The following is a 26,337-nucleotide window of genomic DNA, read 5'->3' on the forward strand; positions in this document are numbered from 1 at the left end:
ATTGTCAGCTATTGGAGCGGATTTTATTCTCACTTGGCGTTAAATTTTCATATTTATGTCTGCACCTATTGAAAAATAAATAGATATAAATTATTTACTAATTATGCCACAAGAATACTAGTATGACGTTGCTTGTATGTTTACAAGGCATATACGTGATACTTGAGAGAGGAAAAAAACAGTACTGATGCAGAAAACCCACATCTAGCACAATAATGTGACTTGCATTAACGTAAAATTGCTTAATTTCTTCCAGTAAAACTGGATGCAGTTAAAAAATTTAATGTTGGCATCGTTTAATTATCAAGCATTAATGAAAAACACGAAACCAGTAACATATGAATACTCACAAAAAGACCCAGTTTTGTTTTAATTGAGTTATTCATGCTGCATGCTGTATATGGGAAAAATAGTAAGAAGCAGTCATCACTATCCAAGATAATCTGAATGCGGGAGTTACTTAGGTCCGCCCTAAGGTATAATTCAATTTAAGGTAAAGTTCAATATAAGAAAAAACCGAGGAAGCAAATACCACGAAATAAATTTGTCACCAAAGGCATGCAAACATAGGAATGAGGTGAACCATGCCAATATATATAACTGGTGACCACCGGAGAGATAACTTAGTTTCAATTACTGAGTGATTCAGGCATTTGGTACTTGAATAAAAAACCTTCAGATTAGACTATAAAGCTTCTAAAATAACTTCCGGCAGCGGTAGCGTTCGAGGAAAGTCTTGATGTTACTAATTGGTTGTAACTTGATGCTACCGATTTTTACCGAGCGTGACTGCCTTAACGTACGAGTAATTGGTGATATTTAGCTGTTTTATTCAATGTAATTTCAACATACATGTTATTCATGGAATTGATGGTGTCGTTGCAGGACACGTATGGCTTGTGACGGCGTGGCTGGCTCTGGTGTTGACCAGTCGCATGTCTTCTGGAACATCCCAGACGACGTCAATAGCAAGCAATTCCTCTGACGCTGCTCCAACCACTGATGATACAACAATAGCGGCATCCATTCCAACGACTACTGTTTTAACAACAGCTATTCTATTTAATGATAACTCAACTGATGCCAACACGACAAACGCTGTTCCACAAACTGATTCTCCGACAACTGTTGATGAATCAACCGCAACAATTAATACTTCGGTCAATGTTTCTACAACTGCAACTGCTTTAACACCAACAGTTGCTGAAACCACCATTGTTTCCACAACAAATGCTAAGCCTTCAGTTGAGATATCAACTGCTACTTCAACGACAGATGCTCGAACAATAACTAAGGGAACTATCACCGAGCCTATTACAGAAGCAGCGACCCAAAGAAACGTTTCAACAATGAATGATTTCACAACCGGCACTTCGGCTACAACAGCGGTTGAAACGAATACAAAAGATGTTTCAACTACGAATGCTACAATGGTTACCTCAACAGAAACATCACCTGTAACAAATTCATCATCAACCTCCTCTGACGTAACTGTTCGCACAACGCAGAAATCTCATGAAAGTAATTACACCAACACAACATTTAATGCGACAATAAGCACAATGCACTTTAATGTTTCTGAGCCAACAAATGTTGCAATAACAACAAGTGCTGCTAATGAGACGATACCAACACCTACCAACACAAACACGACAGGCGTCGCCAATACAACTGCGGCCACAACTCCTCGAACTACAACAACCACCAAGAAGTTAGACCCTCCCACGGCAGCCATAACTGAACTGGCTGCAACTCGGGCTACAACAGCTAAAAATTATTACGAGATAGAAAATCAGGTCACTGTCCCTCAACAGAATGTTTATAACTCGTTCTCCACTTCCACCACAACCACAACCTCTTCCCCTTATCCTTCCTCGTCCGTAAGCCCAACTTCTACTGCATCCATCAGGAAGGGATCGAGTGAGGCATCAACCACTGAGGAACCAACTTCTCAAATCGCGTCGACTTTACATTCCTCTTCGACTAAGCTACCCACCACCACTCGTTTGGAGCCTGTCCCTTCAACGCAAGACTCTTTGACTACTGATAGAGTTACACCCTTAAATTTGGTCACAATATCCTCTCAATCTTCAATCTTGCCCACCAACCAATCTTGCTCGTTCCAAATCGCGTCAAATTTCTCAGAAACCAATCAAACCACGCAGTGCAATGTAACATTCGGGGACAACAGCCCCAACGTTAATGTGGACCTTATTGCCTCGAATCAATCCCTACATCATACCTACGCCTTGGAGGTGAGCTTCATTTTAGTTATTCATGAACTTCGTGCTAATTGCAAAGAGTTCGACTTCACACTTGATGTTCAGTGGAATGTTTTGATTGGCGTCGCAGATCGGAATTACGGTGTAGTTTCGGCTCGACAGAAATGATAGACTAACTAGTATTATTGGTGGAGATTTACTGCTAAAATGATTGACTGTCACAATGGCAAGAGAAGCGAGTTTTTATTCAAAGTGACTTTTCAGGAGTTAACTTGAATGATAAGCCTATTATGCGTTCGGAAGATTTAGTCAAATTCCAGTGTTTCAGGAATAAGAACCAATAATAGTGTCCTCGCTCCTTATTTGTCATTTTTTCAAAATTTTAATGATATGCATGTTAACTACCTAAATTTAATTGCTGTTGGAAAACCTGTAGCAATTCAATCTTAATAATTGGATAATTTTTGAAATTTAAAAGAGCATTTATTTTTCATAATGATTCCACATCGATGAACAATTTCACTGGATCATGATCCTAAAATTATTTTTCATCATTACCAATCCACCATATTTCTACGTGCAATGACGCGCTTGAAATTATTTCTCGTGTGAAATTCTTATATTCAGCGGGAAGGTGAGGCAACGGTGGAGGCTTGGTGCTGGAAGGCCAGTGGCGGCCCTATTTCCTCCAGTTCGCTGGTAGTTACGCTCGTCAGGCCTCTCAGTGACGTGCAGCTCACCGTCACGCCCTCTATGGTTGTCGTGCCTCCAGGCATTGTCAACGCTACCCTTACTTTCACTGGTGAGTTTTCCGAGAAATATTCCATTTTTAATTATTTATTACATTTTCGTGCTGTTTAAGTTAACCCTAATCAGTATATTCATTTATTTGTTGTTTTTCAACCTAAATTTGATGGTGGAAAACAGTTCGTGTAATCATGATTCACAAATTCAAATTATATTTTCGCGTCGAGGGTACTTCGTACGATGCGCTTGAATCCTTTGCTGCAAATTTGTGGTCTGAGACACTTTTTATATAGTAATTATGGATTAATTATTACAGAAAAAGTTCCTCAGATACAATCATTAGAGGCATGAAATTTTTAGCAGAAAAAAGGTAGTTTCGTCTCGGGTGTTTGATACTTCTTTCGGACAACAATGACAATAAGTCAAATTTCGTTTCAATGGTTAATGCTAAACTTTCCTCCGTTATCTGATAGATAGTCGACACATGAGCAGTATTTTTAGAGATATTTTTAAATCTTATGAATCTTTCGACTTTTCATATGTGTGGACAAGTAAGATATGTTGTCCTTAGCAATGTTTTCAAATCTCTGATTCCTCCCAACATGACAGGCTACAGGTATGCAAACCACAATCTGACGTTGATCAGAGACATGGGTGATGGGCAAACATTCAACCTTGGCATCAACAACTCAAACCAGCAACAGTCTTTCGTCTTCACGCACAGATACAACATTACGATGGTGTCTGCGAAAATAACCTTTATTCTAATGAATGCAGTAAGTGACGTGACTCTGATAGAGAACATCACCACGCAAGAAGCAATCGGCGGAGGTCAAATCACAGCAGTGAAAACCAAATTGCTGGTGAATGAGGAAGTTAGACTTCAACTCAATTTAACTTCACGTGCAAACGCTACCATCACTATTGACTATGGCGACGGTGCAGTGAACACGTTTTCAACGCCGCCATTTAACACAATGACTCACAAATATGCTAACCCAGGCAACTATAGCGTCAGAGCTTACATTTTCAACAACGTCAGCAGCGTTAACGTTTCCTGCAATAGCGTATTGACCGTCAGGAACGACCTGCAGAATTTAATTATAGATACCCCCGCAATGGTTGCCCTACCAGCCGGTAACTACGTCATTACGTTGAGTTCACCCATACTTTTCATAGGAGTTACATGCACCTTCAACGTGGCCGGTAATGTAACTCCTCAGAAATACTTCCCATTGATCTCGCCCAATTCTACTAGGCAGGTACTATTTAACCTCTCTTCACTGCAGACAAGAGATTACATCACGCGAGTGATTTGCCAAAATGAAGTGTCCAATATTTCTACCTTCACCACCCTCACGATGGTTGAGAGCATTACGGGTATCACGATGAAACTATCAAAGAACATCACCCAAATAGGAGACTCTTTCACCGTCAACCTAGAAGTAGCTTCAGGTTCAAATATTTCATTTGTGGTGAGCTATGGCGATGGAACCTTGGACCTGAAATACGGTGGCGCGGAGTTTCGTAAAAATTTCACAGGGGTATACAACACGACTGGAACATTCTTGATCAGAGGTTCCGCCGTCAACGCACTTTCTTCCGCTACTGCTGATGCAATAATTTACGTTATTGAGCCTCTCGAGGGCGTATCTTTCAGTCACTACAGCATCGATCTGTACTCAGGAAGAATATTCTCAGGCACTGGCGAGAGAAGTAACAAGTATAACCTGGACAGAAAGCTGGTCATTTCAGCAAACATCACCCGAGGTACAAACTTGAATTACGTGTGGATTTTCGACGTGGGTGGCAACAAAGAGTTTGTAACCACAACCGAAGCGCAGGTCATGCAGAAATACTACGAGCCTGGCAACGTAACAGTGACGTGCACAGTGTCCAACGGGGTGGTAAACGCATCCGACCGTCTAGTTGTGGAGATGTTGACACCGGCGTCATTAACGCAGTTTACAAACAATGGTCCGCAGAAAGCACAGAGCAACGTCACTTTCAGCTTAGTTTTGAGAAACCCAACGCCGACCACCTGCGTACTGATAAATCTTCAGAACTCGACTCAACTTTATGGCGCCTCAGTTTGCCCCCTAATCTTCAGGTCTCAAAACTTCGTCGACCTCAATTATGACTTTTTCGAGCAAGCGTTGTCAAATTACGTCAACTTCACTGAGTACTATGACAAGGAAGGGTCGTATACGGTCAGAGCCTCACTTTTTAACTGGGTGTCGCGCTCATTCGCTGCCTCTCAGGTGAGCCAACCAAACAATATAAACTCTGTTATATGCAATCAATTCTTATCTGAATTTTGGTTTAACTTGGCTTCTCAAAATAAAAATAACGGTGTAATATATTCCTACTGTGTACAGGGTTAGCCTCATAGTGTATCTGTCAGTAAATCAAAGTTGTTACTGTCCAATAATTGCATAATACAATAATGAAATAACCATTCGTGACACGAACCGTAACACACCAAACGCCCAATCTTTAGGTAGCCATCACTCGGGCCGAGTGCAAGTACCCGACCGTGTGGCTGTTCGGGAGAGGCAGGGACGTCGAGGATCCTCTGGTCACAAGCGTCGGTCAGCAGGTCGTCGTGGAGGCCAGCGTTACCCTCAACTGTACGTTTACGGTATTAATATGTCTTTGGAGGTATTGTTTAATCTTAAAGGTATCCTGAATTCTCAAACGATGAAGTGTCTTCATATTGAACCCTATTACACCTGCCTCACGAGGTCGCAATGTGACAGGATGAATAAATGAGTCTACTAGGCTCATAACTATAATGCTCAATAATGATCGGGTGCTGGACCAAGATGGAGTGCATAATTCAGACATTCAACCTCCAGAGGCAAGCAACAAACCACTTCTAGGTGTCCTGAAACCAATCAGCGACAACATTTGGCACTCCAAGCACCATTTAGCGACATCATTTTGCCCTCCCAATGCCACTTAACAACATCTTACCCTCTTAACACCATTTATCGACAAAATTTAGCCCTCTTCACTCCATTTGGTCACAACGTCTAGCCCTCCTAACACCATCTAGCGACAACATTTAGCCCTCCTAATATCATTTAGTCGCTGCATATAGCCCTCCTAGCACATTTTACGACAGCATCAATCCCTCCTAACAGCATTTAGCCACAGCATCTAGCCCTCCTTACAGCATTAAGCCACAACATCTTGCCCTCCAAGCACATTTAGCTACAACAAGCCCACCTATCACCATTTAGCTACAACACATAGCCCGCATAACACCATTTGGCCCTACATCAATCTGTCTTATGACTATTCAGTGTTAACTTCTTATCATAGTCACCTCCTGGGTCATCCAGTCTTTTCTTCGAAATCCTGGATAAACACATTTGGCCCACGTGACGTTCTATGATCTTATTATATAGCCATTTAAAACACTGAGGCAACCACATGAAGCTCTTCGCTTTAAATATCATGTAGCAACAACATCTTGCCGTTGTATGCGCATCAGGCCCATCGAGCCCATCCGTATCAAAAATTTGATTTTTATCAGCCGCTGGTACAAGGACGCCCCAAGATCGCCTAGCGCGTAAATTAGCGGCTCAATGTCCGTTTTAGGTACGAGGGAAATTATCGCCTGATTAGAAACCGGTCTATTCCCTGACAACCGTGGGGCGAGTGCGGGGTGCGCTTATTAATTTGGTACCTGATACGTTCGGGACAGACATGGCCGAATCTGAAAAGTGCGTTAAAAAATGCCCCCTCACTTACCCCCTTATGCTGGGGGAAGGGAGGGGCATTTGAATCGCTGTACGCTATATATATGAGCAGACTAGACATGTTTCACCGAGGCACAATTAATGAAGCAAATGGCAAGTAAACACTAGTTTGAACCGGGAATAATCTCAGTTAATACAACATTTAACCCGACTCTCCACATTACCCACAACTTTCTCTAATATTAACCAGAATGCAAGAGTCTTCCAATTGTCCAAACAACATAATCTACAATATTCACCAGCACTCAACATTCTCACACATTGCTCAAAACCAAACATTCTCCGACATTCACAAGCACTCCACAAAAAACATTCTCCAATGGGTGGTCCAATGGTCCAACATTACTGGGCAGGGTGGCCCAATGGTTAAAGTTCAGAGTACCGAGATTGGCGCAGAGAGGCGCGGGTTCGATCCCAGCTCTGTGCGCCAGTTTCTGGTCAGAATCGGCAAGGAGGCCAGGCGGTTAAACAAAGAAAAAATAGAAGCAGTGAGTTGCGAGTTAAAGCCCGCAACAAGCTGTGGAGGTTCTGCAATGTTAAGAATTGGCGACAGGCCTACGGCCTAATAAACCCTGAAACCGCTATATAAAGATATTCAACACCGCTCAATATTATCTCACATTATCCATGTACGAAACATTTTACCATTCATCCGTATGAAACACTCCTACCAATTGCGGTACTAAACATTTTACACATACGGCAGAGCAAAACATTCACCTTAACCAGTATTAAACCTTCCCTCATATTCGCCAGCACCATACTGGCGTATATAAACTGTTATATATCCCTCATATAACAGTATATTCACATATACTGTTGAGCATTCTCCCGCGATAATCGCTTGAAATCAGTCCTCGAAATTATTCCAAAATATTTGCAAACAGCCTATTGTATCTACAGGGCTCAATTCTACCCATATAATCACAGCGCAGATTCAATCTACTATATAGTAGCTAATACCTGTGATTCCAGGTATGAACTACCTAAAATATAGTGAATTGTTCTCGGTAATGCAATTCTTCCCAATCCTGTGTATCTAATATTCTCAAAATGCATACGCCCAAAACTACTTTTCACATTGACCAGTATCAAATATTCTCTCACTAGTCTCATATTCACCAGTACCATTTTTCTGACATTCATCAGTACCAAACATTATCTTGCATTCAACAAGTCAAGAAATTTTCTTCCAATTCACCAGTAAAAACTTCTCCCACTTGCAATAAGAACCAAACATTCCATCACATATACACCAGTACCAAGCATTTTCGCGCAGTAATCAGTCTTCAAACCCAAAGTTCTCCTACAACATTCACAAGCAACAGCCTAGTGTATATACAAGACCCAATTTTAAGACAAGGCTAAATTTTAATCCAATTCAAAATAATACTTCAATTTCACTTCGAATAAAGTTCAAAATAACGGAAACGTACACCTTCCGAAGCGGAATGCTTCCGAATACGCTTTGTAACCCTGTTGAAACAACGTGTTCAGCAGCAAGTTGTTCGCCGACCGGTTGGTAAGACTGCCAGGCGCCGCTACATAACTTGAGCACGTAATTCAACTGTTGACGAATCTAAGCTTTCGGTTCCACAATCCCCAAAACAATCCTGATGTCTTGTTTGATCAATCAGAAACCTCTAGTATATGAGCACGAGTAGCTGAAAAAACACGCTCATGTCAACATATACCCCAAAATAAAAATTTCAGCAAAAAAATGTAAGCAAGATTCTTGAAGCTCAATGATGTGTTCTTGAATGTCGTCATGAAGGGTATTCCAACTGCCAAAGAACTTTACTTCAGAAGGCATTGGACATTTAACACTTATGAAGTTGTGTTTCTAAACATTCCTAAATTAACATGTTCAGCCTTTAGAAACTCAATTATTTTCTTTTCGCTCACATCGCAATTCACACCAAGGTTACACGATTGGAACGAGAAGCATGTCTCACTTATCACCCGCACGAGACGAAATGCACCAAACTACTGAGCGTCGAGGGTGGTGGGGGTAGTGGGCATAACCCCACCTTTGAATGGGGAGCATTATGGGGTTGTTTAGCAGTCTTGCCTCGAATGCGTGAGTTTTGAACACATTTGTGCACAAGTAATTTGCGCGTGTTGCCTAAAATACAAAACTCGCGTGTTGCTAGAACGCGACGCACACATGTAGATATAAATGTAACACAAGCGTGTTCAAGATAACACAATGCACGCGTGTTGCTGCACATATTCGATAATCGCAAGCGTGTTAACAGAAAAACAATGTTCGCGTTAAATGTTGACGGATAATAGTAACAACCCTATTGACATAAAAGTAACGCAAGCGTGTTGAAGATAACGCAGTGCCCACGTATTTTTCTGTGTGCACGCAAAACACGCGCATTAACAGACACCCATTAATTGCTCGCATGTTGAATCTCACGCAACTCTCGCATGAGCAACACCCACTCGATGCAAGCGTGTTGAAGATAACGCCACGCAAGCACGTTGACGTACACGCAATGCAGAAGTGTTGAAACACTCGCGTGTTGATAAATGCGTACCCATGCACAATGAACATGCAGCGTCAGGACTGAGGCAGAGACTAATTGTCACGCTCACGCTAAGAACTCATGCCAGCTACTGAGCAGGATAAGCAAATGGCAGCCTGACCAGCCGCTGATTTCGTGTGTCATTAATAAATAAATAATAATAATAACGGTTTCAGCTCTTATTACGCCGTAGGCCTGTCACCGATTCTTAACATCGCAGAACATTCATAGCATTTTGCGGTCTCGAACTCGCAACTCACTGCTATACTTCTGCTGTGCTTAACCGCGCCGGCCTCCTCGCCGACACTGACCAGAAACTGGCGCACAGAGCTGGGTTCGAACCCGCACCTCTCTGCTCCAATCTTGGTACTCTGAATTATAACCACTGGGCCACCCTGCCCCTGATCATTGATCCTGATATTTACCATGAAACTACCCAAAGTAGCTCCTATTTAGAGGCTGAATACAGGCGGCTGTCATTTCGTGCTTGATTCATCTCTAAGGCGAGAGTGGAAACCGAAAGGCGACCGAGAGCTGACTCTAAATTTTGACTGGGATGTAATTACCAAAATCAGCAGCAGTGTTGCCCCTGCAATGATAGAACGCTACAACCCCATGGCACTGAACATCTTTAGGCGACATTATATAAGCCCTGTAACATCGACATCTAGTGCGTGCAAAATCTTAAGGAAACAACATTATATGTTGCTCATTATAAAAGTGGAAACATAAAAACGGATAAATTGGAGGTCAACCACTATCTAACGCATGTTAAATCGTAAGATAATAATTGACTCGTGTCACAAGCAGCACACAAACTTCAGCCGTTAAAAAATCTCTAGCAGAACGCGATATCTTCAACATTATTTAAAAGCCACATCTTGCCAATTAAATTTCCTATAAGACCAAATCATCCAACCGTTGTGTAAATGAACTTCGCGCAATGTTCATAAAGATTGGTAATACCAACTTCAATAGGCAGAATGTAATACAATAGAGCTAAAATTCACGTATCAAAAGCAACATTTTAAAGAAAACAATGTGTAGAATTTGTAAGATAATAGCGGTGTCAGCGTTGATTATAGACCGTTACTGGAACTAAATCAAGAGGGATATGCGGAAATACAGTGACCGTCTAATGGTCTGTAGATAATTTAAAAATAGACCAAATAATGATGCCACGGAAGCACCACTCAGTTTATTCCTTCTGATTCTGATAGTGATTTTTTTAGTGCCGTCGCATCGTTTATTTAATTGATTTGCATCTTCCGTCCATTTACAGTTTCGGAAAGACTTCATTAGGTTTCTGTCTTTACAATGAAAATGCTTTTTCTATTCGCAGGCCAGTACTCTTCTCGTGCTAACTACACATGGTCGCTGTCCCGGATTGGCCTGCGAGACGCTCTCGTCGACACATACATCAACTACCAACTCAATGCTTCGCTTAGCAACGATCCAAGCGTATTTCTCCGCAGCGTGGTGTTCCCGGCCTTCTCTCTCGCCACCGACATAATCTATAATGTTTCACTCACCGTTACAATGATCGACATGCCCGAGGTGAAGTGCCATTTTCTGATAAATAACTCAGGTTTGTCGCTTTTGTTAACTTGTAATAGGAGGCAATCATCATAATCTTCAATTTCAATTTAGTTACTACGTCTATTGATATGCAACTTTGATATTGTGTTATATCAAGAAAATATGATATCACCTCCTGTTTGGCTAATTGAATTGATATCTGTGTTACCACGTTTATTGGTGATGTAAATAAAATAAAATATGATAGGCTACGTAGCGTTCCACTCTTACTCCACACTCTAGGACTCAACTAAACCTATATAATTATGCCAATACCTTATCTTCATATCATTCGCACTGAAAATTAGTTGTCAAGTCCGAAGCTTTCACTAAGGTATCAATTTAATTTAGGCGGGTATTTGTCATCAGTGGTCTCTATCGGTAGCCTACTCTATATCAATAATATTGCTTATATATAAATATAAAAATTTAAAATCTGCTTCTCAAAGAGATTTGTTATTATATTTTGTCAATGAAAAACATTTTCAAACGCGTCCAACGGAAAAATGTTATATATATGAACTAAATTTCAAGCAGAGAAACAAAATTTTCTATGAGATTCAGAATTAATTTTTCAACATTTCGTTTCCTCAGATCTACCGCACTACTTCGTCTTACATCTACGTTAAGTCTCGACCGCTTCTACTGAGCTTCAGAAGCGGCTCCCAGCGTGTTGTGGGCTACAGTAAACCTTACACGGTCGACATCGTCTCTCAGTCTACGGTACAAACGTGACACTTGCTGTTATTTTACCATGAAATCTACCTCATATGCGTATGAAATCTACCTCATACCTCATATGCGTATGAAATCTACCTCATATGCGAATGAAATCTACCTCATACCTCATATGCGTATGAAATCTACCTCATATGCGTATCTACCAAAACAATTTGTAAGCCTACCTCATATGTCAAGCTGAAATGCGTTTGGTGCGTTGAAGCCATTGCAGTGATAATGTAATTTCAATCTGCTACAGCACGAAGAAATAGTCACAACATTATATAACTTCAAATATGAAATTGGGCGGTCAGAATATTATTGTATTTTTCAGTTCTCGAAAAAAATAAGAAAAATAATTTCCAAAACTGAAATTACGCTCCCATTAACAATGAACGTATAAAGTTCATATATACCATATTATATGTATACGAACACAATTTAGTGTCATTCATTATCATAACGATGGGGGAAAAAAACTCGAAATGGTTTGCAAATAATTTAATGAGTAATCTTGCAAAAAAAAACATCGAAATAAATCGCTTGCAAAAAACCATCAAAATAAAAAGGAAACAACTAATCTGGTTCTAATATTTGAATATCAGGAACATAATGCAAGAGGTACACGATTTTATGGCAATAAAAACATTCCAGGATCCAGACGACTCAAGTGAAGCGTCTAAGAGTCAGTGGAGGTTCGTGTGGTCTTGCTACCGTGAAGGTGAACCTCGACCGGACCCTAGCGTTGCACCCATCATCGAGATACCAACAACACTCATGAACATCACCGTCATGACGGACAAGGGCGGCTGTTTCGGGACGGGACCAGGTCGTCTGAACGTTCCCAATACCAGAGGTTGGTTTATCAAGAATTTGCAAAGAGAGGCTGGTTATCAACCCAATACCAGAGGCTGGTTTATCAAGAATTTGCAAAGAGAGGTTGGTTATCAACCCAATACCAGAGGTTGGTTTATCAAGAATTTCAAAGCAAAGAAGACAGCCAAAAAATTCACCATTTCTTAAGAATGGAAACGTTTTGGAGTCCAGCTCCATCGTCAGTTCAATAGTAATACCTATAAGACAAGTAGAATCAATTAGAAAACTAGAATTCACATTGAAGATAAAATCCTAAATTGACGGAAGAAAAAACAAATACACGTGAGGTGGAATGCCTATCTATTTACAATTTCAAGGGGATAGGAGCTGAAGGTTGCATTTAAATTAGGTTTCTGTTTAAAAATATACAGGGATTCTAAAATTCGAAGGGTTCTTTGAGAGCCTTATGTCCCTATGACTTTGCAAGCTAGGGGCCTCCAATTTTGTTGGCCATTAATATCTGAACACATTATACAGAACGAATAATGTTGCTTGAAAAGCTAATAAAAAACAGCCAAGATTCTGTGAACCAGATCACAGCTTTCAATGATTTCCAGTGATATATTTGGTCTATGGCTCAAGGACATTAAGTTCTATTCATCAGTCAACCTGAACTAACCATTCGTTCAAACTTACATCACAAATAGTTCTTAGAGCGATATTTCAACTTACTATACGATCTATTTCAAATGATACTTAATGATTAAAGATCATAAAAGTTTCTTCCAAAATATAACTACTCCGGTGATATAATTTTGCCGACGTGCTTTTTAGCGCATTTTCTCATATATGGAAAAAATGCACTATTGTACTCGCCATGTCCGTCTGTCCGTCCGTCCGTGACCTTAGGTTTTCGTCGACGAGAAAATGCGCTCTCTGTCAATCACTGCAGTGAGTACTGAGTTATATTTTTTTTTCAAATATCACCCGAGTTATCAATGATATAATGTCTTTGAACATTGCAGGCACTCTGGAGCTGAACACGAACTACTCACCCCTGCTGGCGGTGATAGTCCTGGAGGTGGAGGTACGCACTCCGCGTAAGTCGAGCGTGGCCCAGCACAGGGTGCAGATCGTGCCTGGGGATCCACCGCCAATAACTATAAGGTTAGTATACATTTCTTCACAACGTCTGCTTCGTTTTTAGAGAGACTACAAAAGATTCATCAGCAGGTGCAGAGAAATGCATGAACACCAAGAGTTAAACGAGAAATTGCCCAACTCGAATCTTCCAACGAGGTATACATTTGACCTTCTTCACGACCACGTTCATCTGGCTGACAGCATCCTCATCCATCATCATCCCTCAAACCACTTCAACCTGAAAGTAAACTAAATTTGATCGCCGGATAATTCATTCGTGCAGAATACAACTTCAGAAATCGAGCCCAAAATTCAAACTGACAGACCTGTAATTTTCCAGCCGTCTTTCAGTTACTTGAACGCGCTAACGACTTTGCGACGGTACAACTGTTTATTTTTCGTAGGAATAGACGACGCTTCTGCCCAAACAAAGGCGTAGGCAGAAATACTTCGGGAGAAATTATTGACTATAGTTCTGGACTCACATTTGAAAAGTAATAAAATTAGAAGGCAATCCCCATGTTATTAAAATACACTCACATCCTCATTGGCTACAAGTGCTATAAATTTGAATGAAACCTAACTCACCTATGCTCCGCCACTACACAATCCTACTCTGAGCTAGCAACCTACGGCCGCACCTACACACAATGCATCGACACATAGCAACAGAAGTGCTTCAGTGGCCACCAAAAACGCATGATAATGGCCGCAACTATCCGTGCCGGAAGTACGACATATTAAGTCTAGTAAAAATGTAACAACAATCGACCATGAAACTCATAATACAGAATGAAAATACACTGAAATAGCCAAACATGCACTGATACAAACCAAAATCCCATAAAACATCCTCACTTTCACCAACACCTAACACATCGAACTGACTGCATTATTACTTGCAACCCATACTGCCCGCCTCGCTTGACACGGAATATTCGGTTTAATACTCTGAAAATCACTGAAAGCGAATAACGATATCTACTCTATATTTTCTCGACCGTGACTTAGCTAAAATAATAATTAAACTTTTTCTACAACCACGACGACATCAAAAGTCCTGCAGTAACTACTTCAAAATCTGAACCGAATTTAAACATGACGATGTCATGAGACGGCAGCCGTTCAACAGAACTGCAGCCGGACGACGAACTCCAGAAGACCGACCATCCAGCCTCGGTAACCAAGCCCACTATGAAGACCGTAACCCAAAGAAAAGAAAAATATGTAACGAACAATACAACGAATCGTTGATCACGCAAGGAAATTCCCCTCCTCCCCACCAGGTGCATCAGCAACTGCCAGGCTAAGATACCTCCCCTCCTCCCCAACAGGTGCATCAGCAACTGCCAGGCTAAGATACCTCCCCTCCTCCCCAACAGGTGCATCAGCAACTGCCAGGCTAAGATACCTCCCCTCCTCCCCAACAGGTGCATCAGCAACTGCCAGGCTAAGATACCTCCCCTCCTCCCCAACAGGTGCATCAGCAACTGCCAGGCTAAGATACCCCCCCTCCTCCCCAACAGGTGCATCAGCAACTGCCAGGCTAAGATANCCAGGCAGCCAATTCCGCATCAGCCTCCTAGGAACCTCCCCCTGGGCCGCCCCAACCTACACGCTGCTCGAGTTCGCGACCACCCGACCTCCTTATGGCGGCAACTGCTCCGTCACTCCCATGCAGGGTCTGTTGAGAGCATGCCAATATTTTGCCTGTTACCTTCCTACATGTTACTTGATTACCTGATGCCTCCCCTACATGTTACTCGTTATCTTGCTACACGTTACATAATCACCTGGCACCTTCCTACTTGTTACCTGTTATCTTTCTACATGTCACCTAATCACCTGGTACCTTCCTACACGTTACTTGATTACCTGTTACCTGGAATATATTAGACAAGTATCTAGCCTTTCTGCATGTTAGTCGATGACCTGTTACCTTGCTACATGTTACCGGCACCATAATGCAATTAGCAATAAAATACCATCTGTATTACGGAGCAGTGAGTTACCTCATTTTGCTGTTCCCTGCTGAACATTAACACAGGTAACTGCTGTTATTATTAGAAAACTGGGTAATTACCCCACGGCGTCATTTAATTGCAAGTGAGTTTAGTGCCTGTGAGGCTCATTTGTTCTTAGCTTGTCAATACTCAGACACGTCCCACTGGTCTCCTCTCTAATTGAAACTTCTCCAACATCTCACTCATCAACCTTTCGCCACTTATAAATACTCATCACCATCCGCTCACTAACCACTCACCCTCAGTTTGCCATAACTCACCTCCCACTCATCCGAGTTTTGCCATCACCCACCTTCCACTCATCCCATTTCTTCCCTACTCACCCCCGACTCATCCCGATTTTATTATCACTCACCCCCTCCCACTCACCAGGTGAGGCCATGACGACGGCATTCACGGCCACATGTGCGGGTTGGATCAACCCTGAGACGTTGACCTCAGCAGGGCTCGTCTATAGGGTAGGTTGAAAGCACCTCCGAGCATGTTGAATTTCAGTTTTGTCCTTCAATTTACGCGACGTTTTTGTGACTTTTCATTCGACGATTTGCAGCTACTTGCTGAGGTTATCACTAACCTGCGTGTGCGTTCACTAACCTGCGTTCACTCGAATGAAACTAGTTCTGTTTGGGAGTTACCTAGCTGTGCTCGCGCCGTCTCCGACTTAACATGTTTCCATCGAGGGCTGCATTTGAAGTGTATATGGTGCGGTCGATGCGTGTGGTTAGAACGCACTTCCGTTTGGGATTAACTAATGTATTGAATTCCCATTTGTGGGATGATTTAACCCACGTGGATTGAACTTACTTGCGAGAGTTGAAATTTCTTGCTTAGCTCGCGTCGGTGGAACTCGTCCGTGCGGTTTGAACAACCCCGTGTGGGTGACACTCCCACGCGCAGGTGTGGCGGGTGGTAGGGACGGACGCGCCGGCGTTGCTGCGCTCGTCCCCGACGTCGGAGCTCGTTGGACTCGTGTCAGGACCCGGCGACGCAGCGGCAAACTTCGCCGTGACGTTCCTCGTCGACGTCGCCCATGATCTCGGCGCCTTCGTCAGGACCAGCGTCGCCGTCACGGTGAGATATGTGCAGCATAGCAATATCTGTCAATCTGAAACAATTTTACCCGAACTTTTCAGGAGATATTTTTGCATTCATTTATGTATGGTATGTATGTTCTAGTTGCACGATTCATTCGTGCAGCTGGTCTGTTTTTGTTCCTTAATCTGTGTAAAAAAATATGTCATGTTTTATTTGAATGGAAGAAAGTAATTCACGTGTATGAATAATGGAATGCGAGTGCCTCAATGTGGGCAGGTGCGGCCCGCGGTGCTGGCGGGCGCCGACGTTACAGCTTTTGCGGAGAGCGCCACGGACCTTCTGAAGACGGGCGACCTGCAGACGGGGCTGCAGCTCGCCGCCGCCCTCGCCTCCAGCCTCAACACTGCACCTCAGGTGCGAGAGTGATTAGTGAGGATCTGTTGGAGGTAAATCTAGGCTGCATCTAGGTGATGAGCGGACGCAGCTGTGGATGAGGGATATAGATGCATAAATGTAACGTGAAGCATGTTGGTGACAAGAATCTAGGTGTAGTACAAGTGGTTCAGCAAAAATTATCCATAGTCATCTCGGTAACTATCTTAAGCAGTCCGGTCTCGTGCCTTTCCTTTAGTCCGCATATCGTCGCGGATGCCAAAACTAAATTGAGAACCTAATTTATTTGGTTTATGACTGCTCGGTGTCAGCATCAGCTTCTGGCTGACCCTGTTCGCTAGGTCATCACTCCTGCGTTCTCGATTTTAAACCATGCATTCAGCCGGACTCAAATATCTACGAACAATCACGTCACTATGCCAAGCTCATCACTGCTTCTTCTTGCACTTAGCGACGAATTTGTAGCGTCATGCACCTGTTGTGCCTCGGGAACCTTGTGGTCACATATGTTCAGGCAGGGCGCCGCCGTGGAAACACAAATTCAACTATTGGATAAGCACTGGAGGCAACGCAACGGCAATGCCTCACTGATTAAATTCCGGCCACAGCACAAGAGAAACTGCAATATGTAATGAACGCCGCCGCGTAATACACGAGTTTAAAAAAAAACGGTCACTTGGTAATGACGTTACATTTTTTATTGGTTGCGCAGCGCGCGTTTAGCTGCAAACTTAGTTAAGGTCTGCTTCCGTCGGCAACGGTGATTGCGCAGATTTATAGGCTATAAATTCAACTTTTGAAAAAGCTCTGAAAGTGACGCCCAGCCTCAGCAAGCAATAACTTTACTCAGCCTCAGAGATTGAAGCCGCAGATGATTCTGGAATACTGTAAAGTTCAAACAGGATGACACTAATTGGGCTCAACCATTCCACCCACGACTACCACCGCGTCTCAACGAGAAATTAATGATCGGTGAACTATAATTTATTGAAGAAAGACCAGAGAAAGCTGAGTAACGACATAACCAACTAATTAACAAATTTTAACGCGAATAAATTACCGAATATAAATGGGTACATAGCAACACAGCAGTATTGAATGTAAACAATACAGCGGGGATGCGTTACAGAAGGTAAACGATACTGAAGGTGCAAAAGCATGAAGTCACGCGATACGGTAGATAAACGACATAACACTGAAAATACTATGTGCAGAAAATACTTAGAATAGGAGGTACGCAGAAATTAGGTTACACAACAATAAAGGTACACAGCAATGAAGGTGCACTGCAATTAAACTGTGGCTGTAGACACTCGGCGCTATATCTTTAAGCGCTCAACTTACCAGATGGCTATGCCCCTAGCGTGCTTATTGCTTACTCATGGAATGGAGTATGAACTAAGGTTTGCGTTTGACATATCTGGCCTACGGCATGCGCCCCGTCAACGACGAAAATCATCGTACCAACGTCGGAACTAATTCCTACGGCGTTGTACAAAGTGTTTTTTGTTATTTTTTCCGTCTTATTTTAACTGACTTTTAAAATTTTCCTCAATGCCCTCAGTATGTAACATACCCTCGAAGACCTATTGTAACAGACATCACAATACATCTTCGTAAAATAACAAGGTCATTCGATTTAGCATAGCATTCATACATGTAATGGCAGTGGAAGATCCTTATCATAAAATCGTTGGACAAATTTTTTAATTCGATTTCAAAAATTTATTTATTGCTTTAGATAATTATTCTACGAAGCACATTCCTTAAAACGAGAGTGCAAACCGTATATGATCATCAGTAATTAATTTAAACTATTCTGATCATGTGATTGTTAGAAGTGACAATCAACCAGGAATTAAAAAATATCTATAATAATCTAGCGGTAAAACGAAATTTTAACTGTGGAAATTAAAACTTTGATTAACAACGAGAGATGGGGTGAGGTTTTTCGTTTAAATGTGGACAAGGTTGCTACAGTATGCGATTACTCGAGAATCACTATGGAGGTGTTACTTTTGTAGTGTCTTAATTTCAGGACACAAGTCAGCAAGCGTGTTGCAGTTCCACGCACTATAAGTTCATGCGAAGAATTATTATTAAATTAAATGAATGATTCAAAATCAATCAGCACAGGAAACGATCCCTTAAATGTCGAAAAGCAAATATAATTTGGCTGTACGAGTTTGGAAGAGCCTATAAGAGGCTCTTCGATGTGCTCCTGAATGATGGAACAACTATACAAATTTTGACTATTCCGCAATCAATGTAACTATTTGTGAAACTAAATGATGTAACAAATATTCAAATTTTGACTATTCTGCGCTCAGTGGAAGAATTACAATGGCACATTTAGCTGTTGGAATCTTGATATAGAAAATCGGACAATGGTTGACAATATTGCCTTTCCATAAGAAATTTAGAGTAAAATTTAATTATTTGCAAAATAATCGGAAAGGATACAAGCTATTGAATTAATTTTGTTAAAAGAAAACAGGAAATGATTTCAGAAGCGCACTAAGTATGCAATATCGTAATTTTTGGGAATGATACAAGCTATTAAAATATTTTTTTAAAAGAATACAGGAAATTATAACAGTGATTTGATATGTATGCGATATCTTTACATTTTGTTCTCAGGCGAGTGTGGAGGGGATGACGATGACCGCGGCGTCCGTGACGACGACTCAGAGCTCATCAGTTGACAACGAACGCGTGCGTCTGCGGGACGAGCTCACTTTAGCGGTGACATCTGCGCCTGTCAATACCCTCGAGGCGCTGCAGCAGAGTGCTAGGTGGGCCTGGATGTGATTAAATTTATTACATTTGATGTGATTAGATTTATTACATTTGATGTGATTAGATTTATTACATTTGATGTGATTAGATTTATTACATTTGATGTGATTAGGTTTTTTACATTTGATGTGGTTAGATTTATTACATTTGATGTGGTTAAATTTATTACATTTGATGTGATTAGATTCGTTACTCTTGATGTGATTAGATTTATTACATTTGATGTGATTAGGTTTATTACATTTGATGTGATTAGATTTATTACATTTGATGTGACTAGATTGATTACATTTGATGTGATTAGATTTATTACATTTGATGTGACTAGATTGATTACATTTGATGTGATTAGATTTATTACATTTGATGTGACTAGATTTATTACATTTGATGTGATTAGATTTATTACAATAACGTTATCTTCCATGGCACGTGTTCAGGAACGCAGGCGCTGCATGAGCTTCAACGATCTAATACCATAAACATTATTTGCTCGTGGCGTCGTGGTCCATATGGCGTCAAAGTAACAGCGGAGGTTAACATTTAGGAAGGATTAAACAAAAATAAGGTTTAAAACCTCTACATTGTAAGGAAAAGACACCGAAATTAAACAAGTTGTTTACCGGTGGCATATTGCAAGGGCAGGCTTGAGCAAATCGTTCTTGTCCTGGATGTCTGTCGCTGATTGCCTTTTCCGAATCTGATTCAAAAACTTATTTCCTCTTGGACCTTTTGCACATGGCATTGGATCGTTGGCTACGGTAAACAACTATTGTTAGGATGAAAAATGCTGGAGTCACTTCGTTCTTGCGGACGTGACTTCTTCTTCTCTTACACGTCGCTGCGTAGCTCTAAACTTCTTAATTAAGTTGAACGGCGTCCAAGTTCCAACCATAAACGGCGCGGGAGTTCGAAACGATGAACACTGTGAGTTGTTTGACTGCTAGTAAATCTTCTATATTTTAACGAGACTATTAAATAACGTCGGCGTCTCTCTGCACTTACGGCAAATCTCGGTCCGTTAGAAGTCGTGTTGAGCTTTCGTACTTCATGTCGGTCGTCCGCTCATCACACACTTACATTAAACCTCTGTGATATTAGGTCACTGACTTTACCATTAAATATTTACCATTAACTATCAACCAAAGCTGCTGTTGCAGCTTTAACTGTTGCAAAAAAAAAATAGAAACGACCTTTACAATAGCGAGAAATCTATTTTCACTTCATGAAGAATATTGATATTAAGCGCTTTCGTCCAGCCTGCCAGTGAAATAGGATAGGATTTAACGCCATCCATCAAAACGAAAATAATTCCCAATACAGTGCAATAATTTGCCAGATAACCTAGTGGATATTCGAAGTAGCGTGCTATGTGTGAAGAGACAAAGGATTGGATGGAATGGATTAGTATGATTCAAGGTGATAATCTAGAATCGGCTAATATAGAAATCTTTTGTATTTCCGCTGACTACTCTATTGGCTCCAATATGAATGGCAAATCATAAATTTTGAATGCAACATCGCTAAATTCACTAACAAGCTTGCAATCTAGCAATTTATCGAACCAGAATTTAGAATGAAGACTGAAGAATTTAGAATGAAGCATGAAGCTACGGGATTGCATTGGAAATGTCCTTCAACAACCACTCTTTCATCGCCTCGAACATAAGAGTCCTCAGTCCGCATCAGCCAGGTCTTCACCAAATTCCATAGTTGTTTGATCAGCGGTTTACTTTCTCGTTTGAAACAACCACCGCTTCAGTCTCCTGTGGAGCCAAATTATTAAGCTAGACACCGTCGCGTTCAATCATAATTTTTGTTTCCACAAGGACTTCTCAGTCTCCCACGAGCTTGACACTCACAACGACCGAACATTGGGGCGCGATTGAACCCTGTATAAGGGGCCGAAACCCACAGACGACAATCAGGAACAAATACCCATGAACTCTCCCTCCTGGGAGACTGTTAGACCCACATTGCTCGTACAAATTTTAAGTAATGATTTAAAAGTATTGGTATGCTATAACTTTTTTATTGAAAACGAACATGGAGGTAATTAAGTAATGTCGCTATCAGCACGATGTCAGCCATCACGCAGCAGAAGGAAGAAGTGTCAGCGGAGAGTCAAATGCTCACTGTCGACTTCATGGCTGCGGTTGCTGGCTCCCTGACGCACTTCACCAAAGGCGAGAAAGGAAATCCTCCTTCACTGCAAGACACGGTCAGCTCTGCAGCCGGTGAGTATCAGCTCTGATGTTGGTGAAGCACTATTGGCAGCAAGTCGTAGCTCCGTAGCTAATGAATGTGTTATTTTGGTTCAAGGGTCAGTTCAATTGATAGTGAGTCAGCATCAAAGCTGATGATTGTCAGCAGCGCAGCAGAAGAATGTCAGCTCTGCTAAGAATGAAAGCTTCATTACAATTATTGTTTTAATTGTCATATGTAATTTTGGATGTGATTGTTCGCGCCACATTAGTGACACTAACAATCATGGCGCCATTTTTTGATAGTGTATTGTTAGCGGCACATTAGCGGCTCTCGTTTGGGAAATTCTAAGCTATCCTCTTGGCGGGAAAGGATGGAAGAACTGACGACAGCATTTATTCTCGGAATAAAGAAACGCACAATAGAAAAATACAAGTAGACTATCAATGAGAAAAGTAATTATAAAATTCAGTAATTTATATTTTATTGAAATTATGGTCATATTAAATCCTGAACCCGGTTGAACGAAATAATTGACAAGATCCGGGCTATGAACTTCAAAGCGATTTAGTTGAGCGCCGTTGTGAAAACTCTACATAAGTTAACATGTTGATGCTGGCGGCAGTATAAAAATAATTTCTAAATAAAGACATACTTATAACCGCTATAATTGGTCAAATTTGAGCGATCAACTTTTCACCAAAGACACAATTTAAATTAGTAGGGGTTTACAGTAGAACATTTACGCCGTTTAACAATTTATCATAATAAGGCATTTAATTTTAGGTATATATCATTTTTGAATGATATATGAATTGATACCAATTAATATTTCTTGACCACAGTAAGATCGATCTTAATGAGGCAACACATTGAGCACGAGTTTAAAGTTCATATTGCCGATTAACGTAAAAAGATTATGACATCAAACTTATATAGACTGGCGCATGAACCACAATAACCGTTTTAAAAAAGTAATCAATGAAATTTCCTGAAGCATGTAAGGGAACATGGTGTAGTAAAAGCAAACATACTTGACATATACAACATTACATAACCGTGGTTAGAAGAAGCTTTGATCCAGCGTAGCTTCTAGGCAAGCTCGACGTGCAGTGACAAGGCAAACGATTGAAATTACTGGGGGAAATCACGTAGATGGGGGAAATCACGTTTCTAAGGCAAAATGACACATTTATTCCATTCAGTTGTTGCTTATGTTATATGACGGTTAGACTTACACATGAATTAAACACAAATTCCTGCAGGCTTCATTTTTGGGTCCTATACTCGGGCACTGTCGGCAGAGGAATATGGAGACACGCTTAATTCTCTTGCGCTGTTGCCATTTGAGAACTCGCACTAAATCGAATCGCGTTTGTACTTTTACTAAATGTGAAACATTCAGAGTATTTTAAAATAGATGAAACTTTGGATTATTATGCGACTATCTTGGTCTAAAAAATAATTAAACTGGCCGATGAGTATTTACTCGCAAAGGAAAATGTGAATAGGCTAACATTTTTATAGTTTAAGGCACGCATTGAATTCGCTTTCTGCGATTCCAGATCAGTACACAAATTCATATTTATTTTGCAAAGTTTACAACCGTTCATCCGGTCAATACAGTTTCGGAGTCAGTAGACTTGTATTCTTCGTTGATTCTCGCATGTTCAGTTAGACTGTTGCATCAAAAATAGAACAATTTGACGCGCTCGTTGATGTCTTCAATTGTTACAACAGGTATTATGAACAGCGTCGCTAACGTTGGATCAGCAGCTGCTGCGGCGTACAGCAGCAGCGTACAGAAGGCGCTGAGCCTCATAGCATCGCACAACGGAAGCGAAGCCAACACCACCGAGGCCCTCATGACGAGTCTGGCCGAGCTAACGACCACCACGCAGTCACCAACCACCATCAGCATCATTACATCTACCGCCGCAGCCTTAGAAGCTGCAACCACACAGGTGTTTTACGGACATATATATTTAAATATAAAATACGAGTACATATAATTTTCTTCCTGCTTCATTGAGGATCGAAGAAATCATTTTGTTTTTCTTTTTATTTTTTCTTTAAAATGATAAAAATGTTGATTATTTTATAGTATAAATTTATTCAAATGGTTTTTAAGACTTTAGGCCAACTATAGTAAGTGCATAGAAAATTTTCAATAGACATCAGAAGGTCGCTCCCCCAGCTTGCTTCTGTTCACCCTAATTAAAAAAAGGATTCGTACTACAACGGTGTAGTAGATTGCAAGATTGTGCGGTGGCATAGAGTGATGAAAGCCACTGGCTTCTAGAAGTGTCTCACCTCGCACCAGGGTTTTTACTTTGAAAGGGTCGGACTATTCTCATGAACAAGTCAAACACTTGCTTAACGTTTTGTTCCGTTATGATTTTATACTGCCACTGAACAACCATTTAATTTTTGTGATAATGCCTACTTTTTCACTTTCTTGCAAATGCTTTTCCCGTGCCTCTCTGGTGTGTGCTTGGGCTGACTTGTCTAGTTACTTTAGTTCAATGGAGGAGAGATATGGCTTTTTCTTGAAAAATGATTGAAATGATGAAATATTTGAAATTTCTATGGAAACGAATGTAAAAACTATTGAAGAATTTTGTCCTAACTGTGTTGTCGAAAATAAATAGAATTAATATGTAGGAATTGCTTACAGTAAATAGCAAAATAAGAAAAAATTATTGCATATATTTAAAAAAAAAACTGTTAAAATTCAATTATGTGGAGTTTCTATTTAATTTATGGTTTGGTTCCTACCTCGTGACGCTGGAAGACGTGTTCAGTTAACCGCCACTTCGAAAATAGACCTGCATTACGCGAGTAAATGTTCAATCATCGAATTGAGCTTTCGAAGATTTTTTTTTATCATAATCAATTTTTTTAGCTTGGAAAAATTCCTCGAAAAAGAAACACATTATAAGTTCTTTCTAGGCACCCGCATTATAAATTTGCTGCCAAACTGGATCTGAAATTAGCATATTTTCTATATTCTTATATTTTGCTATCCTGCATATAATGATAGTACATTAATTAAGTTTAATATCGAGGCACAATATTAGTGAATTTCATTGGATTATTCTTCGCCAGGTTCGCGCGGTGACGAACGGCATGGTGGGCGTAACGAGTAGCGTGACCGAGTCCCTGCTGAGGGGTCAGGTGCCAGGTGAGGTCCTTTGGGACGCGCCTTGTGCGGGACAGCCTTGTGAGCCACTTGTGTCTGTGTGACAACTGCAGACACGCTAGCTTTTTTGGGATCTCCTTGTGCTAGCGCGGGACAGCCTTGTGAGACACTTGTGTCTATGGGACAACTGCAGACATGTCAGCTTTTTTAGCGTCCCCTTGTGGTAGTGCGGGACAGCCTTGTGAGCCACTTGTGTCTGTGGGACAACTGCAGACATGCCAGCTTTTTTAGCGTCTCATGTGACAGCGCCATGTTGCAAGTGCCGCATTTAATATTGCGATTTATGGTAGTGCCATTTCTAATGGTGCCACTTGCGGAAGCACAATATGCGTAGGGCAACCTGTGCATGGCGGTACTTTTTAGCGCATTTTCTCATTTATGGAAAAATGCACTATTGTGCTCGTCATGTCCGTCTGCCTGTCTGTCTGTCCGTCCGTGTCTGTCCGTGACCACGTTTTTGTCGGCGAGAAAATGCGCTCTCTGTCTCTCACTGCAGTGAGTACTGAGTTATATTTTTGTGTTAATGACACGTGTGGTAGTGCCCGTAGTGGTGCTGACGATGTTGCTGCGGTGCCACTAAGAAAGAGTGGAAGAGAACAAGAGGTGGCGCAGAACGGTCAGAAAGAGGCAGGAGGAATGAAAAACACAGTACAAGATGAAAAAAATGCGCATTGCACATAATTGGGGTAGTTGTAGGTGAGTGGGGTATATTTGGGGTCGGGAACCCGTCATGGCTTTGGATGGTATAAGCGGGTGGGTGATGAGAAATTGGTTGTGGTTCTTTATTTACATTATTTACATTTTTTTGAGCACAGTTAAACCAAAATAAAGACGATGCATGTTCATGCTATTTACAGGCGTTTTAGCTTTTTAAAATTTTATATTTTTTGCATTTTTCATAAATGATATGATGGAAAGAGGGTTGTCTAGTGATTTCGTGTTTGATTTCGTCAGCAATGTTGCTTCCTACGTCCCCGTGTAGATGTCGTACAAAAATGATCCCTTTAGCTAGGAAATTTGGAGGTATAATGAGTGTTAGGTTGATTTTTAGGAATACATAGGTGTTTTTTTTGCAGTCAGTTTTCAATTTTTGTAGCGTCGTCAGTCACGGCGTAAAATCCTGTGGCAACGTCGGTCAGTCGGATGAGTAGA

The 26,337-nt window shown here is 41.1% G+C and overlaps 1 protein-coding gene across 1 annotated transcript; it reads left to right on the forward strand.

The window, feature by feature from the left end:
- The first annotated feature begins 1,562 nt into the window (after positions 1-1,562).
- On the forward strand, positions 1,563-25,229 carry LOC108682442. Its single transcript, XM_018171602.2, has 16 exons — positions 1,563-2,255; positions 2,850-3,024; positions 3,579-5,230; positions 5,470-5,599; positions 10,613-10,827; positions 11,443-11,571; positions 12,223-12,424; positions 13,410-13,551; positions 14,814-15,193; positions 15,924-16,009; positions 16,449-16,622; positions 16,863-17,000; positions 19,620-19,774; positions 21,855-22,015; positions 23,724-23,947; positions 25,092-25,229. Exons 1-16 carry the CDS (start codon positions 1,563-1,565, stop codon positions 25,227-25,229), a joined length of 4,794 nt encoding a protein of 1,597 aa, XP_018027091.2.
- The last annotated feature ends 1,108 nt before the right edge of the window (positions 25,230-26,337 follow it).

This window comes from Hyalella azteca, unplaced genomic scaffold (genome assembly GCF_000764305.2).
Source record: "Hyalella azteca isolate HAZT.00-mixed unplaced genomic scaffold, Hazt_2.0.2 contig5407, whole genome shotgun sequence".
In the NCBI taxonomy this organism is placed as follows: domain Eukaryota; kingdom Metazoa; phylum Arthropoda; class Malacostraca; order Amphipoda; family Hyalellidae; genus Hyalella; species Hyalella azteca.